The sequence below is a fragment of the Rhamphochromis sp. 'chilingali' genome (genome assembly GCF_963969265.1).
Source record: "Rhamphochromis sp. 'chilingali' genome assembly, chromosome: 9".
Lineage (NCBI taxonomy): Eukaryota > Metazoa > Chordata > Actinopteri > Cichliformes > Cichlidae > Rhamphochromis > Rhamphochromis sp. 'chilingali'.
In genome coordinates, this window is record NC_137936.1 from 6,282,363 (window position 1) to 6,297,727 (window position 15,365).

Genomic DNA, 15,365 nt, shown 5'->3' on the forward strand with positions numbered 1-15,365 from the left:
CTAGTGAGTCAGCCAAGGCAGAACTGAGACAATGGCATAAAAGGCTAAAGGGAAATATTGTGTATTATTATAAGTGGCAGTGGTAGGAAGCTAACATTAGCATGTTTTGCAATCACTGTACCACAGTACAGTGATGCACACTGCTAACAATGCACTGTAAAAACTCTGAATCTCAAGTTGTTTTTCATTTTGTTTTCTTTGTTCTGTTTAAATGTACGTTATGAGGCTAATGCATTAAAAACAGGCTTTTGTTATTGGGCCTGTTGAAACCCATTTTAATACATGTGACACTCTGAATGTAACTATTATTTATGTGGCTATAAGACATCAGAAGCATTCATTACTTTAATTTAATTAAGTTTGTTTACATTTTTAGTGATAAATATCACAAAAAGGTTTTTGATCACAAGACTTCTTCAGTCTCAGCTGACTGCAGGTTTCCCCAACCTTATAAACAGTACATGTGCATAATGACCAAAACTAGCACCACTGACAAGGTTAGGGAAGATGACCGGGACTGATGAAGGTCGCTTCAGGGACTGAGAAGTGAAGCAAATACAGAAGACCGCTCAGGTTGCAAGAAGTCACAACCTCTCACATGTTCTTGGCGAGTTATCGGTCTTGTGGCTAGTTTCAAGGTTTACTGGCTAGAATGTGGGGCTCATTTTGTAGACAGCGGTCCCAATTAGATTAAAAATGGAGGGTAAAGCAGACTACGCTTTGGCACAGACCTACCTTGTCACTGATGAGCGATGTTCCATCACCACAGAACACCAGCCAGGGTGGGAGTTTGGGAAAGTGCAGTAGCCCCATCACCTATGTTCACACTTAGAGTTACAATATAGAGAACTAAATATGTAATGACACCAACACCCTGCACATAATTCAAAATGAACAATAATCCAGGGGTGTAAATTTCTCTTTATTGCTTCGTTTTTCAAACTAAAAGTGTGATAGGAACTCATGTTTGTTTTGGAAACTGGGAGTTCCAACTTGCAATGTTGCACAGGGGAAGCCCCAGCAAATTACATTTCTACTTTAATGTCTCAAAACCTTATGTGACCAACAAATCACATCAGGCTGTGTCGTCACACAGAGCTGCCTCGTCTGATGATAGACTTTCTCATTCAAACGACAGAGCTGCCAGGCTGAGGGTAGTCTGCCCCAGCTTTTTGTTTGTTTTTATATTTGACAGATCCCACTTCCAAAAAGCTCTCACAGTCGATCAGTCAATGTGTCTCGAGTTTCAAGTCCTGACAATATTTTCACATTCCTTTCGAGTGAATCACTGCAGCTCTTTCTCGGGCTCAGGCTGTTTATCAGCGGCCCTGCAGCGACATTATGCTTTATTTAAAAACATACAGCAAATGAAACCTACTTTGTTAAAATCTTACATCAGAACAACAACTTTTTTTTTCTTACAACTTTATTAGGAAACATTACACAGGATAATAACATGGGCTTAAAAACATTTTTTTTTTCACAGTGTCTCATAGAGCAAAATGCCTTAAGATTTCCAAATGTCTTTTACAAAATGTTCTTCGGCTCGTTCGCTTTTGTTCCACAAGTTGCAACATCATAGCATGAGGGAAACCACGTGGGAATTGTGCTCATTTGTTTGGACAGCTTCTGCACCCATAACATATGGGTTCACTCCCTCTCAGAGTGTGTGTGTGTGTGTGTGTGTGTGTGTGTGTGTGTGTGTGTGTGTGTGTGTGTGTGTGTGTGTGTGTGTGAGAGTCACCAGAAGTGCCTGATGGAAGAAGAAACAGATTACAGACCGAGCAGTGACTATTGCCTCACTCTTCTTTAATGGGTCGGATAAGTTTTTCTGAGAAGATCCCGGAGTGATTTTCTGCATCCTGGTGCTCGTTCCAGCTCTGCTCCCTGACCCCCCTCACCACACCTTCCTCCTGCAAGACACAGACACATGTGAGGACTCAGGGAAACAAATCCACCCTCTGATTAGATACTCGGGACATGACAGTAAGATTTACTAACAGGGTGAAATGGTGCTTCTGAATTCATTTCCACACTGTGTACACAGTGACTGGGAGACCAGTCCGTGAAAGTAAACTCAAACTCAGCCGTGACCAGAAAAGGAGTGTGAAAAGATGCTAGATAACCTCGACATGGAAGTTGAAAGATAATATAAAATTATGAACAACTTAGAAGGTTAACAGTTGTCACTATGGGAAGCCAAATGTGCATTTCCATCTTTTTTTCGGGACTCGTTGAATGCCATTATTATTTAAATATCCTGATCAGAGCAGCTCTTAATATGAATTAATTCTGTTTTTTCTGGAAAACAGGCCTGTGTGTCTCCTGTGTACATTGTTTTGTTGTTGTTGTTCTTAATCATTGTAAGTAAGCTTTTTCTCACAGCATCTTTTTGAAATACTAAATTTTTTATGCAATTTTTTTGTCCCATTGAAATGAATGGACCACATTATCAGTGTTGTTACTGATTTTGCTTGCCGGGGTGAGCTGTGCTCAGTGAGATGAACAGCCGTTCTCAGAGCGGGAGGCCCGGGTTCAAATCCCGCTTTTTTCAGTTAACACTTTAGCTTTTTAAACTCTTTTCAACACAAATTTCAGCTTCTTCACCCCTTTTCAGCAAAAATACCAGATTCTGCAGCTGTTTTCAGCACAAACTGTTTTCAATGGAATTTTTTCACCAGTTTTGAGCACAAATTTCAGTTTCTTCACCTCTTTTCAGCAGAATTTTCAGCTTTTCCACCTCTTTCAGTTACCTGAGAACTAGTTTGGCTCAGTGAGATGAGTAGCCGCCTTGAGACCACAAGGTCTGGATTCAAACCCTGCTCATGGCAACATTTCTTTTCAGCTGACAGTTCAACTTTTTCACCTCTTTTCAGTACAAATTTCAGCTTCTTCACCCCCTTTTCAGCAGAATTTTTGGCTTTTCACCTCTTTTCAGCAAACATGTCTGCTTCTTCACTGGATTTCAGCACAGTTTTACTTCTTCAGCTGTTTTCAGCAGATTCCACTACATGGCATTCACACTGCATTTTCGCAGGAAATGCAACTTTTTCTAGTTTTCTTTCAGTCACTACTCGCAGCCATAGGTGAAAGCAGGAATGTAAACAGAACGTACAAAAAAAGTACCAAACTGGAAGAGCAGTATCCCCACCCCTGTACTGTACATGGCCTCTCACTCAGAGCAGCTCCATAGGGGAAGCAGAACCTTTCACACTAGTTTGTGCCCTTTTCCCACCAGAGAGGTGAAGTTTCATGTCTCTTTGACCAGATTTGGCAACCAGGGATCAGACCATTAAGGCCTCTTCATCTTACAGCTGCTCAATCCAATTTTTGTTACGGCTGTGACAAAAAGTTAAAGCTCTCTCCAATCCCATGCTTCCAACACCTTGTCATTTTAGTGCACAAGTACATTCACAGTTTTATTTATCCCACCATTTAGTGCAGAAGAGTTAAATGTGGAACACTGTGCATGCCTTGCCCTCAATAGTGGCAACAACTGGCTTTGTAATAGAAACAAATAAATTTAGCATCCATGATGATGCTAACTATAAATGGCTAAAAGCAGATTTTTTGTTGTGGGCTTGTTTAGTGTAGTAAATGTTAAAATATCACCTTGTCATTTTAGTGCACATTCACAGTATTGTTTATGCTAACCATTTACTGCAAAAAAGTGAAGTTAGGTTTAGGGTCATCCTCACTACTGAAGAATTTGGTACCTTGTGTTATCAGAGGCGCAAAATGATGCAAAAGTTCAAAAACATGCAATAAGTAGAACAACAGAAGTGAAATTTTGCTGTGTTGTCATTTGATGTACATCCATAACACGTCAGGTGCCATTTCAGACACTCTGCTGTGGATATTCAGAATGCTGAACATAGTCTACTACATCAAACTACAGTGTAGTGTAAACTGCAGTGAATTTTGGTTTGATTATAGATTCTGACGACTATTCCAAGTTGATCAGCACAGCAAACTATGTACAAACTATCACCTCCCTGCAAACGACTGGACTATTTTGATTTGCTGGTGGGTTGAAATACACAGGCATGTGATAAAATGCACGTTAGCAAGTACCTACACAGAAAGGCCAGAAACAAACACAGTGGCCTAAATGACATGTCCAGGTCCAGAATGTACAGGATGTGTGTAATCTCTAGAGTGCAATGGGAAGTAAGATATGGTTTACAAGTACACACTACACAAACACACCTGTTGAGTGTCAGCAAGAACCATGATGACATCGCCCTCTTCAAACTGGAGCAGGCCTTCTTCAGATGCTGCGTGACTCTCTAGTGCCACCCCCTGGTGTAAAACAAAGCTGTTTTATTCCACATTACCACACGGCTGTGACGTTTAAAGGCTTAGCTCACGCAAATTATTAAGACTCTCCAGGTTATTTTAGGGGGACTTTACTGTTATAGAAATGTCAGCTGTAGCTGCTTTAAGATTAAGCGTGTACCTTATAGAGGAAGCCTGGTGGACTGGGGGAACCCGAGTCATCTCCTGACTCTAACCCTTCGTCCAAATCCTCCTGCTCCTTAGCAGGTAAGAGGGGGCTTTCATTGGAGCGGAAGGATACACGAGGGGCTGGAACTGGTGCCGGTTTGGTATTGGCCTCCTCTGATGTTGGATCGCTCTCAGCATCCTTATGTGGGGCATCGCCACCAGCAGAATCCGAGGGATCAGTGATCTCCTGGCTTGCTGCTGCCTCTGACTTTGGTTCTCCCTCCTTGCTGTCTTCTGACTGGCTTTCAGCGGGCTCCGACGCAACTGCTGCCTCTGGATTTTGACTGCTCGTGTCGCTGTTGTCATTGTCACATAGCGACTGCCTCTTCGGTGAGCCGGTGCCACTCGAGCTGAGATCGGAATCTGATGAGCTAACACTTTTCGAAGGGATGCTGCTCTCTTCTGCTGGGATGCTTTCTTCAGCGATGTTTTGAGTCTTTGGGACAGGGGAAGAGGGTGCAGCACCTTTGCCGTTTTGGGAATGCACGGAGACGTGGTCAGCTGGGAAAGCGGTGTTGCAGGGTATGGGATTGGATATAACCAGGGACTTTCTCTTCTTTGACTTGCTGCTTGTGCTATTTAAAGAACAAAAGCACATTATTTGTGACAGAGTTATCATTAACACCCCAGCATACAGGAAAGAAAAGAATAAGTGTCCAAAAGTAGCAGAACCCTTTAAATTTAAAGATCTAGAATTTTCTGTGAAATCAGTGGACTTTGTTGCAGTCAAGTATCAGTTTGCTATTCTTGACGCTGAAGCAAACTCCACGTCATTTGCCAAGTGTGGCTTCCTCCCATCTACAAGTTACATTTCTACCCAAAGTTGCACTGAATTCGGTGAGGAATGCAGGCAAAAAACAACAGACAACAGTCCTACAGTGTTTTAGCCAACCTCAGTACTTGTAGAGTTCTGTTTTAGGTTATTTTCCTGTTAAAGGAGCAATGACCTGCAACTGCAACAGAGTTCTTGAACACTCTTGACAAGTTTTTTGCCTCAGAACACCTTTATAATTTGATCCAATTCAACTAATACTGCACAGCATCAAGCAGACACATCTGGGCCTATAGTATACCTGACATTTAGCCCTAATGAGAATGAGCTGTGGCTAAGATGTGTCAGCAGCACTGTGAGAAATAGCCAAAAGTGCATCAAAGAAAAGTGAACGCATGGGCCAAATATTATTGCATAACATATCTTAGACTCCTCTGTGTTTCATAGTGAAAGATTTTTACTCGTAATACCTAACATGCCTCACCAAAAAGCTTTAAATGGTTTAATCGAAGGTGCAAATTTGTTGTTTTTTCCCCCCATACAAAAATAATTAATAAACCAAAGCAGTACTATATATTCTGAAGCCTGTGGTTGACACACTGGAGAAATACTTTAGGACACTTTTAGGATTTTTGAGATTCTCAAAATGCTTTGAATTTAATTTGTCTTTAATTTAAATGATGGTAGTTTTCACACTGAAAAAGCAAGGCCTTCCGGCTTAATGAAGAGCTAAAATGGATCCACATCATCCCCCTCTACAAAGTTTCATTGTCTACAACAGGGGTGGGGAACTGCAGGCTTCAAGGGCCGGTGTCCTGCAGGTTTTAGACCCTGGGTCAACACATCTGAATCAAATGATTAGTTCATTACCAGGCCTCTGGAGAACTTCAAGACAAGTCGAGGAAGTAATTTAGCCATTTAAATCAGCTGTGTTGGATACATCTAAAACCTGCAGGACACCGGCCCTTGAGGCCTGGAGTTCCCCAACCCTCAGTCTACAAGATAGGAAGCACTGAAAGTGAATGCTAGTTTGAGATTTTGTTGTTTGTTGAGTTACAGCCCATTTAAAGATCCAGTATGGGCAAAAATCGCAACCTGGTTTACGAAAAACACGAAGAACAATCTCCCAGAAGCATCAGTACAGGATGCAAGTTAGAAAAAATTGTGGTCAGAGACAAAAAAAAAAAAAAAAAAAAAAAAAAAAAAGTGGTTAGAGTATTTCATTTAATTTGGTTTCATGAAGAACTGAGCGTTCTTATACGAATACAAACACTTTTGTGCCAAACCCTTGCATGTCTGTGTCATTTATTTCAAAGATAAAACTTTTGCAAGGCTATGTATGCAACACCTTCCACTCGCCTATGTGGCCATCTTATCGCTTCCGACACAGAAACAAACAACTCTAAAAACAAGTGTCCACATTTGGGCAACACAATGAGAGCAATGGAGGTCTCTACTGTGCACGCAAACCCACATTATCTCCCATTGTTTTCATCTCCTCTCAGCTGTAAGAACCATTTTAGCATCTTTCAGTTATTATTTTGGTTTCACGGGAGACTATTTTAAGCCTGAGAGACAGAGTTTGTATGCGTTTCAAGACAAGACATTTCTTAATGCGCACACAGCTGCCACAAATGATGCAACATGTGCAGCAGAACACCCTACCTGTTCAGGCCCTTGATGATGAAAGCTTTCCCCGAGTGTTGAGTCTCCAGTTTCTTCATCACATTGTACAGCTCACGGTTCAACTGTAAACACAAGCACACCGTCCACCTTCAATTCACATTGCCGGTGAGAGAGTGAGGAAGTTGAAGGCGATGTGTGACATCTTACCCCGCTCATTTCTTTATAGAAAACATCCCTCAGGTTGGAAATGTTTTCGAAGACCGTCACATAGCAACCTATCCGACTGCACAGACAAAAAGACAAAGTTGAACTTTCAGTTTGTCCACATGACACTTTTCTTAGGTTCAGTTATACTGGCTGACGTACCTTTAAACATATAAGCCACGTAAATATTGGTTTACATCTTTCTCTTTTAATTCAGCTGTTCTTAGTCTCTTTGCTACATGTGTATAAAATCAAGCACCTAACTATGCAGTCTACCCTTTATAAACATGTGAAATAATGGATTGTTCTAAAAGGTTAACTGAATGCCAGTGTGGTACCGTAATAGGGTGCTACCACTGCAAAAAGTCCATTTGTGGAATGTCTTCCCTCTTAAATATTCCACAATCAAGTAGTGTTATTGCAGTGTGCAAGTCTTTAGGAGTCACCGCAACTCAGCCACCAAGTGGCAAACCACATGAAGTATTAACATCAGCACAGAAACTCCACACTGGGAGTTTCATGGCATGGGTTTCCACGGCCGAGCAGCTCCTGTAGGTGTAACGTGAAGGTGACCCGGGACTTGTCAATATAGTGTATACCCTGTCATCTCAACTTTGTATCCAATACAAACACAAAAGCTCCCAAAATAATACAAATCTGTATAAATTTAATCTGAAAGGTGATTTCATATAAGAATGGTCGAAATATGCAAGTCTTAAAAACCTACATCCATATTCTACTTTTATTTATCCACTCATGATCCAGATTCCCACTGAGATTCCACTGAGCTAGTTCTGTGTCTACTTGCTGCTGAAGCATACCTCTGATGGAGAACAGGCAGCTCCTCGCGCAGCTCGTTATTTATTTCTTCAAAGACATTCTGAGCTTTGTTGAATTCCTCTTCTGCCTGTTAAGGAGGATTTAAAAGAAGAAAATACAGTCGAGATCAGACGTCTTTGTCAGCGGCACACTGCACGTCTGTGCTGTGCAGGCTTTAACAGTAATGTTACCTTGGCTATTTTAGCTTCATCCTTTTTCTTTGCACCCTGCAGCGCCTCCAGGTGGTGTCGTGCTGAGTCATAGTCCACCAGTTTTCGTCCACGCTTGGCAACTCGTTCCTGAAAAAACAGTTTTTCAAAGTGAACACAGAAATTCAAAGACCTCTTAGCACCTGAGAGACCAAAGTAGCTGTTTTAGCATCGCCTTGCAGTTCTGCAGGACTCATTTGAGCGTCGGCTTACCTTGACTTCAGGAAACTGGCTTGTATAGTTCTCCATGGTGCGGACAAGCTGGTCATTTATCTTCTCTTCGTAGTCGTTCCACAGCAAGTCTTCACTCTAAGAAAAACAGATGGTGCCACATTAGAGTTAAAAACTCTTGTTCCCATTGCACTAAGCCACAAATAGGCAAGCATACAAACAGTGTTGCACATTATGGAAAGCTTCAGTCGCAGTTTGTCCAATGTGAGAGCTGACTTACTAATGGAAACCATCCCATCCACAAAATAATTAGTGACAAGGCCCTCGCTTTATAGTTGACAGTTAGTCAACAGTGGACATTCCAGGCTTTGGTGTGTAATTTAACCCAGTACTCGCCCAATGCTCTCCATCCATTGTTATTTCATCCTTACAAAGATATTTTTATTGACATTCCATGGTCTGTGTTTGACATATTGCTGCTTAACTAGCATTAGTCTAATTTTGAATGTCTCATATAAATATTTAAGACAACTATAAAATTTGCATTTCCTGCAAAAATGCTGTGTGAAGCTGTACGGCTGAAGCTGTCTGCTGAAACTAGCTGAAAAAGCTGAAAAGTTGTGAAAACTGTAATAACTTTGCAGAAGCATAACAACTTAGCAAAGATGTAATTACTTAGCAGAACTGCAATAACTTAGAAGAAACATAATACTTGGCAGAAACACTATAACATAGCAAAACTTAGCAGAAATATTGTAACTTAGCACAAACATGATAACTTCTCAGAAATACAGGAATTTAGGAGAATTATTATATTTAGCAGAAATACTATAATATAATATAATATCTGTATTCAATGGGTATAACTTGCTTGACTCTTTGACTCTAGATGACGGTACTTTTAGCTGCTCCTTTATTTCCCATGAGGTCACCACACCAAACAGAACCACGTTTGATTTGGCAGAAATTTTACACTGGATACCCGTCCTTACTCACACTCCCATTTATCTGGGATTGGGACCAGCACTAGCAGTACTCTAGCTTGTGACCCGTTCCTTTCTCCTCCCAGAACCAGGGATATTTCATTTGTAAGGCGAATTTCTTCACAACTACATCACAGCACAGTTGAGTTCAGCTGTGCAGTGGCAGATATACCTGCTCACTGTAGCAACGATGTAGGTAAACATAATTATTGAATTTCAGACTGTTTGTTTTAGCCAGAGACTCTGTGTCAACTCTTTGCATTGAGCAGCTGGAGAGAACTGCATCTAGAAGGACTTTGGAATTAAGCAGCTCAAGACAGAAAAATAATATCCAAACTCTCCTCATGAGTTTCTGGACCTCACACCAGAGAGTGAACTTGCATTTAAATGTGGGTATTTGTTAGTACATGTTGCATGAAGGTCACTAATATTTTAAAGAAGTGTGTGATTCCAGCCAGTGAAACATATTGATGACATGATCCACAGTAGTCCTAAGTAAAAACTGTATCAGTAGGATTCAGTTCAATTCTATTCTATTTATGAATCGCCAAATCACAGTCAACATCACCTAAATCAACAATCACCTCAAGGTGCTTTAAACTGCAAGCTAAAGACTCCGCAATAATGCACAGAAAACTATCTATCAGATGACCCCCTGTCAGTAAGCTCTTAGCGACAGTGGGAAGGAAAAACTCCCTTTTAACAGGAAGAAACCTCTGCCACTAGCATTCTTAATAATGGCCAGCAGGGGGCAAATCCTTTATAGTCTGGTTGTACAGAAATCTATGGAAAAATTAGCCTTCTTCTCAATTAATCCATGCCCTCAGTAAACAATTTTCGTATCAGTTTATTGCCCCATTTGCTCGTTTGTAGTCATGGCGAAGACAAATAATGCCCAAATTGTAAATTAGAGTTAGTAGATTGACGACAAAGAAGGGCTGGCCTAACTTGTGACTGATAAGTGTTCAAACAGTCAGATCCCAATCTGTGCTTGTGGCATTTAGCTACCATGCCACAAGGGGGGGGGACACACAACCAAAGTGGGACTTCCCAAATAAAACAGTGGCTGCATCATAATCCTACTTCTGTTATAACAGCGAGATCTTTCACTCCATCCCAGTCCGATTCATAGATGTCGCTCAGCGTCTGGGATAGCCGCTTAGATGTCTCATGCATGCCTGTAAAAAGGAAGAAAAAAAAAAGAAATTTAAAATGTAGTCATGACTCCATGGGAATGAGCCCATCTACCTTCTGGCAGCACAAACAGCACCACGGTGGTATTGTTTTTAATGTTTCTGGTGCTGCTGCTGCACCCACATTACAAAGGCCAAAACAACACTAGTTTCCTGACTGGAGCTCACAATGCAGGCGCAAAAGCTGACAACATGAAAAACAACGGTTTCTCATACATGACTCACATATGCGATGCTGCGTCTGCTATTTTTTTTTAAGGCGGGATCAGGGATCTTTACAACTTGGTAGCGCAGACAGGATTGCAAAAGTCTCCCACAAAAAAATAGAAGACTTTCACTTCCCTAGTTTTCAACTTCTCCCCTCAGTAAGACTGGGGATTCAATCCATGCTTTGCAAACCCACCTTTCACTGCTGCATAGTAGGCTTTGACATCTTTAAACAACCTGCTTCCGTCGATCTGCGTGCAGGAAGAAAGGAGAAAAGTTCAATTCAGTGACGCCCAGTAACAGTTGGACAATATAAGAAAATTGTGCTGCATCATTTCCTTGACATCAGTGTGCTTCAGCTGGACTGCAGGCTGTTAGTTTGCTGTGAAACTCTCTCTGCATCAGTTTGCTTGACATCGCAGCTCCTTGCAGTCTCACCACAACTTGGAGCTTAAATTAAATAACAATCACAATATCTTATGTGGTTTTTGTGAAGTGAAAGCAGCATGGAGTGTCAGTGGGTAGACTTCCTTCCTGTTGCTCTTCGGCAACTTCCCTGCAGTATGTAGTGTAGTTGTTTGCCACTCGGTGAACTTAAAACCTGAGCAACAGAAGCCCAACAGTGGCAGCGATTACAGTATTAATACAGTAACATGGAATACAGATCACCAGTACGCAACAATAAATGAAGGCATTTTGTTACTTTTAAAATGAAAGTGGTTTTGCTTCCTCTTTTCTAAATTTTAAATAGTCTACATTTAGAGCTGTTCAGAAAGGCCAGTCTGAGGCTTTCAGTTCGTCAGCCTGTAAAAACCTTTCTTAAATGACAGCTCTTTCACAATTTAGGGTAATGCTGCACACAGATCTCTAGGGGAGACATAGTAAGTCGTATTTACACAGAACAGATAAGAAAATAGGCAGGAGCTCTGTCTTGCATTTCCTGTTTTCAAGGCCAGGATGATTGCCTGAACTTGTGAGTTGGCACGTCAGTGCAGGGAAAAAAAGACACAAAACACTTTTTGGCCCTGTTGCAATTATGTGAAGAATTTTGGTAAAAGGAAACAAATGAGCTTCGAGATTAAAGATGTTAAAGGGGTTTTATCAAGGTTGTAGAGCAGAAAGCAGAAGACTACCATTTAGAAACTGTGGTTACGCTGTTGGAGTACCTGCTGTTTGTTGAGGTTCTGGGAACAGAGCTCAAACTGCTCATCTTTGGTTTCCATAGTTTTGCCCAGTTTCTGAAGGACCTGAAAGCATTAAAAAAAAAAAAATCAGATTGAGTAAATTTTAACAATATGCCACGAGAGGTTTCTACAGATTGTGCTCATACAGATTAAAGTTAAACTATATCAAAGCCTGCCTACAGGTGTTGTAGAGTACATGCAAGTGCAACTAAATAATATCGCCTAAAGTTGGAATTTGAAGAAAGCAAATAGAAAAATTAGGAACTGCAAGTAGTAAGTTCATCAGACCTCACCTAATTTTACCAATATTTAGCAGGTATAACACACCTGAATCTCCCACAGAACTGTTGAGTTACTTTATTGGTGATTGTTTGTGTTGTGTAGTTCAGCTCCACCATTTGTAACGCCTTTTTTTTTTTTTTTACACTATATAAATGCAATAACATTAAACCTAATTCATTGAGTTTTCCTTCACATGATGTTTTTGCAGATACTGTATATTAGGTCCACAATGATGCGTAGGCAGTCCAACATGTAGTAAAAAAAAAAACATTTCAGCTTGGTCCTCTAGTTATTTAGTAGCTCTGCTTCAAGGGCGCCCACAACAGGAGAGCTCCGACATTCCCTCACATTCAAATGGTCTGTTTAGTGCATAGACTGTAAACAAAAAACGGCTCCCATCACATCACCAGTGGTTTACAGACTTTCATTCTGAAAGTTCAAGATTGGCATTTTGGCTGCCGCCAACTTGATGTTTTGAAACGAGACAAGATGAGCTAAGAAACCAAAGGATCCTGAATGCTCATACTGCAGCACCTTGCTAATCACATGGTAGGCCCACCCTAAATCACACCCTGCATTGTCATCTGTTCTGAACCTAAGAAAGACCGTAATTTACAAGATTAACATCATGCTTTTTTCACTAAGACTTGAAACCAGCATCTGTGTCCAGACGTTTACTGAGGTCACAGACATGTAGGATATGTTCAACATGTCTGATCTGCAACCAGCCATGTTGCCCCCTGACAGCCATTAGAAAGTTTACACCACTTTGTCACCACCTTTAAAATACAATCTATGACCAAATTACATATTTTTTAAAACTATATATTAAACTCTGCCTCCAGCATCTGGCTGCTGAATCACTGAATGATGAATTTTTGAGGCTCAAATTGAAAAAAAAAAACAACAACTTAAAAATAGGTTTTGCAAACACAGAAAATACAGATGACTGTTGATTCTTTAAAGGTTTGTGACTACGACATGCAGTGATACACACACTTTCAACATAACAAAATAAACCTGTGTAATGTAAAGTGGATCTATCTGACAGTGTGGATATACTGACCTAACCAGACTAACTCTACATAGAGCACCATTTACACCCGTCCCAAAACTTAACCAGACACATGTGGCTAACTTTTTCTGAGCCCTTCACAGCCCAACGAGTGCAGCTGTTTGAAACCTTTGACTTGAAATCTGCATATAAAAGCTCTCATCATCATGCCCATTCTTTAATTTACCACCACAGAAATCACAGAGTCGCCCCAAAACAGCCCTTTAGTCTTCACTGTACCGAAAAAGCAAGCCTTTGTAGCTGCTGCTTTTAGGTGGAGTGGTGAATTCAAGTTTGTTGACCACAAACCGAGAAAGACACAGCTAGTGAGAGGAAGTGCACAGTCAGGAAGTAGCAGCATTTCTGTGTCCGCACACAGCTGCATAGCAGTGAACAACAGCATGTTGCTCAGACGGGGGAAATCTAAGCTACCGTTTTATTAGTGGTTAAAAAAAGGGGCCAGTTTAGTGAGGTTAACGGTGAACCCACACGCATGAACTGGAGTAAGTGGCTCAGTCTGGTACAGCACAGTGTGCAGACTGCTTTGAATGCTGTCTTGTGGTCAGGATCACAGTGCGTAAACGCGTCCAGATTGATTGATGCCCTTACAAACCATGCAACGAAACACAGCTGAAAAGACGGCAGTGATGAAGTCGAGCAGTTCTCTCACACACACACACACTGATTACAAAAGTGAAATCAGTGGGGGATTTTTTTTCAACCAATCACCCTGCTTAGAAGCGAAACACGATTTCAGAAGCCTGTCATCGTGGGAACATGATGCCAAGGTCTTTCTCCCTCTCTCATACTGGCTTTTCCAGCCCTCAACACCGAGCAGCTTAATAAAACAAGCTCAATATGTCCGTCTCATAGTTTAACAGAGCCGTGGCAGTGACTTTCGGGCACTGTCAAGAAGTTGCGTGGGCTCAGTGAAACTTTTTTAAAAAGTGGATCTCCTCTGGCTCACCTTCTCCTGGGCTCGATTCAAGGACTTCTGGACCCGTTTCGCGAAGATTCCGGCTCCAGCCTGGAGGTTCGGGCCCATCTTATTCTCCGCCATCGTCAGCTGTCGCGCTGTCTCTCTCTCCTCCCTGACTGCTGTGCGCTTCCTCCGTGCGATTCAACTGCGACTTCAGCTGTTGTAGGCGGAGGTGGAGCAACACAATGTCAAAACGCGCGCGCAGCCAGAGACCAGTCAGCTCGTCCTGTTGCGACTTGTCAAAGAAATTAGGCCATTTGGAAACGTTCCTGCGTGTTTTCATCTGCTGAAAACACGTCACGTAAGAGTTGAGAAATCCACTCCTGCACCTGCGGCCAGGTAAACTCTTCCAGCGAAAACTCACCTGAAAATTATGTGCGTAAATTACGCTTCTGTGGTGCAGCGCAGCTGATTCAGCGACGTGACGTAGGCGGGCAGGGTGAGGGTTAGCGGCAGCAGATGATGCTGCCAATTATTTTTATTTTTTCAAAGAGAATTACACAAGACCTCACGTATCAGCCTTTCATATTATATATATATATATATGTCTGACCGGAGATTTCTTTACGGTCGAATATTGTTATTCATATATAAAGGAATAATCGGATCTGTACGCTTACTGGCCACTTCATTAGGTACTTTTTATAATGTTCAAATAATTATAAAAAGCTAATGGTGGTTCGATTCCATCGGAGTATGAATGTGTGTGAATGTTAGTAAGCACTAGAAGCATAGAAGACAGTGCTTGTGTGAATGGGTGAATGTGGCATGTTGTATAAACTGCTTTGATACTCCGGGAGAGTAGAAAAACGCTATATAAGAAACAGTCCATTACCATTAGCTGTTCAATCACATGTTCAATCACTTGAATAGCCTTTCTTGCCCATCAAGAATGGGCAAGAAAGGCTATTTAAGTGACTTTGAATATGGCGTGGTTGTTGGTGACCAGACGGGCTGGTTTGAGTATTTCAGAAACTGCTGACCTACTCGGATTTTCCAACACCACCATCTCCAGGGTTTGAAGAAGATATTTAGTGAGCAGCAGTCATCTGGGCAAAATGCTCAGAAAGCTGCTGTTGATGTCACAGGAGAATGACTAGACAGTTTGGAGCTGATAGGAAGACAACAGTGACTCATACAACCGCTCGTTACAACCAAGGTATGCAGAAGAGCATC

At 41.5% G+C, this 15,365-nt stretch overlaps 1 protein-coding gene across 1 annotated transcript; it reads right to left on the reverse strand.

Annotated features, from left to right (window-relative positions):
• Positions 1 to 916: 916 nt before the first annotated feature.
• bin2b (bridging integrator 2b) lies at positions 917 to 14,604 on the reverse strand. The gene is made up of 12 exons (XM_080891436.1): positions 14,178 to 14,604; positions 11,857 to 11,937; positions 10,887 to 10,941; positions 10,374 to 10,468; positions 8,350 to 8,445; positions 8,119 to 8,226; positions 7,930 to 8,015; positions 7,112 to 7,187; positions 6,944 to 7,026; positions 4,460 to 5,081; positions 4,210 to 4,302; positions 917 to 1,913 (listed from the first exon to the last, which is right to left on the reverse strand). The coding sequence occupies exons 1-12, from the start codon at positions 14,268 to 14,270 to the stop codon at positions 1,800 to 1,802; spliced, it is 1,602 nt and encodes a 533-aa protein (XP_080747562.1). The 5' UTR covers positions 14,271 to 14,604; the 3' UTR covers positions 917 to 1,799.
• Between the last annotated feature and the right edge of the window lie 761 nt (positions 14,605 to 15,365).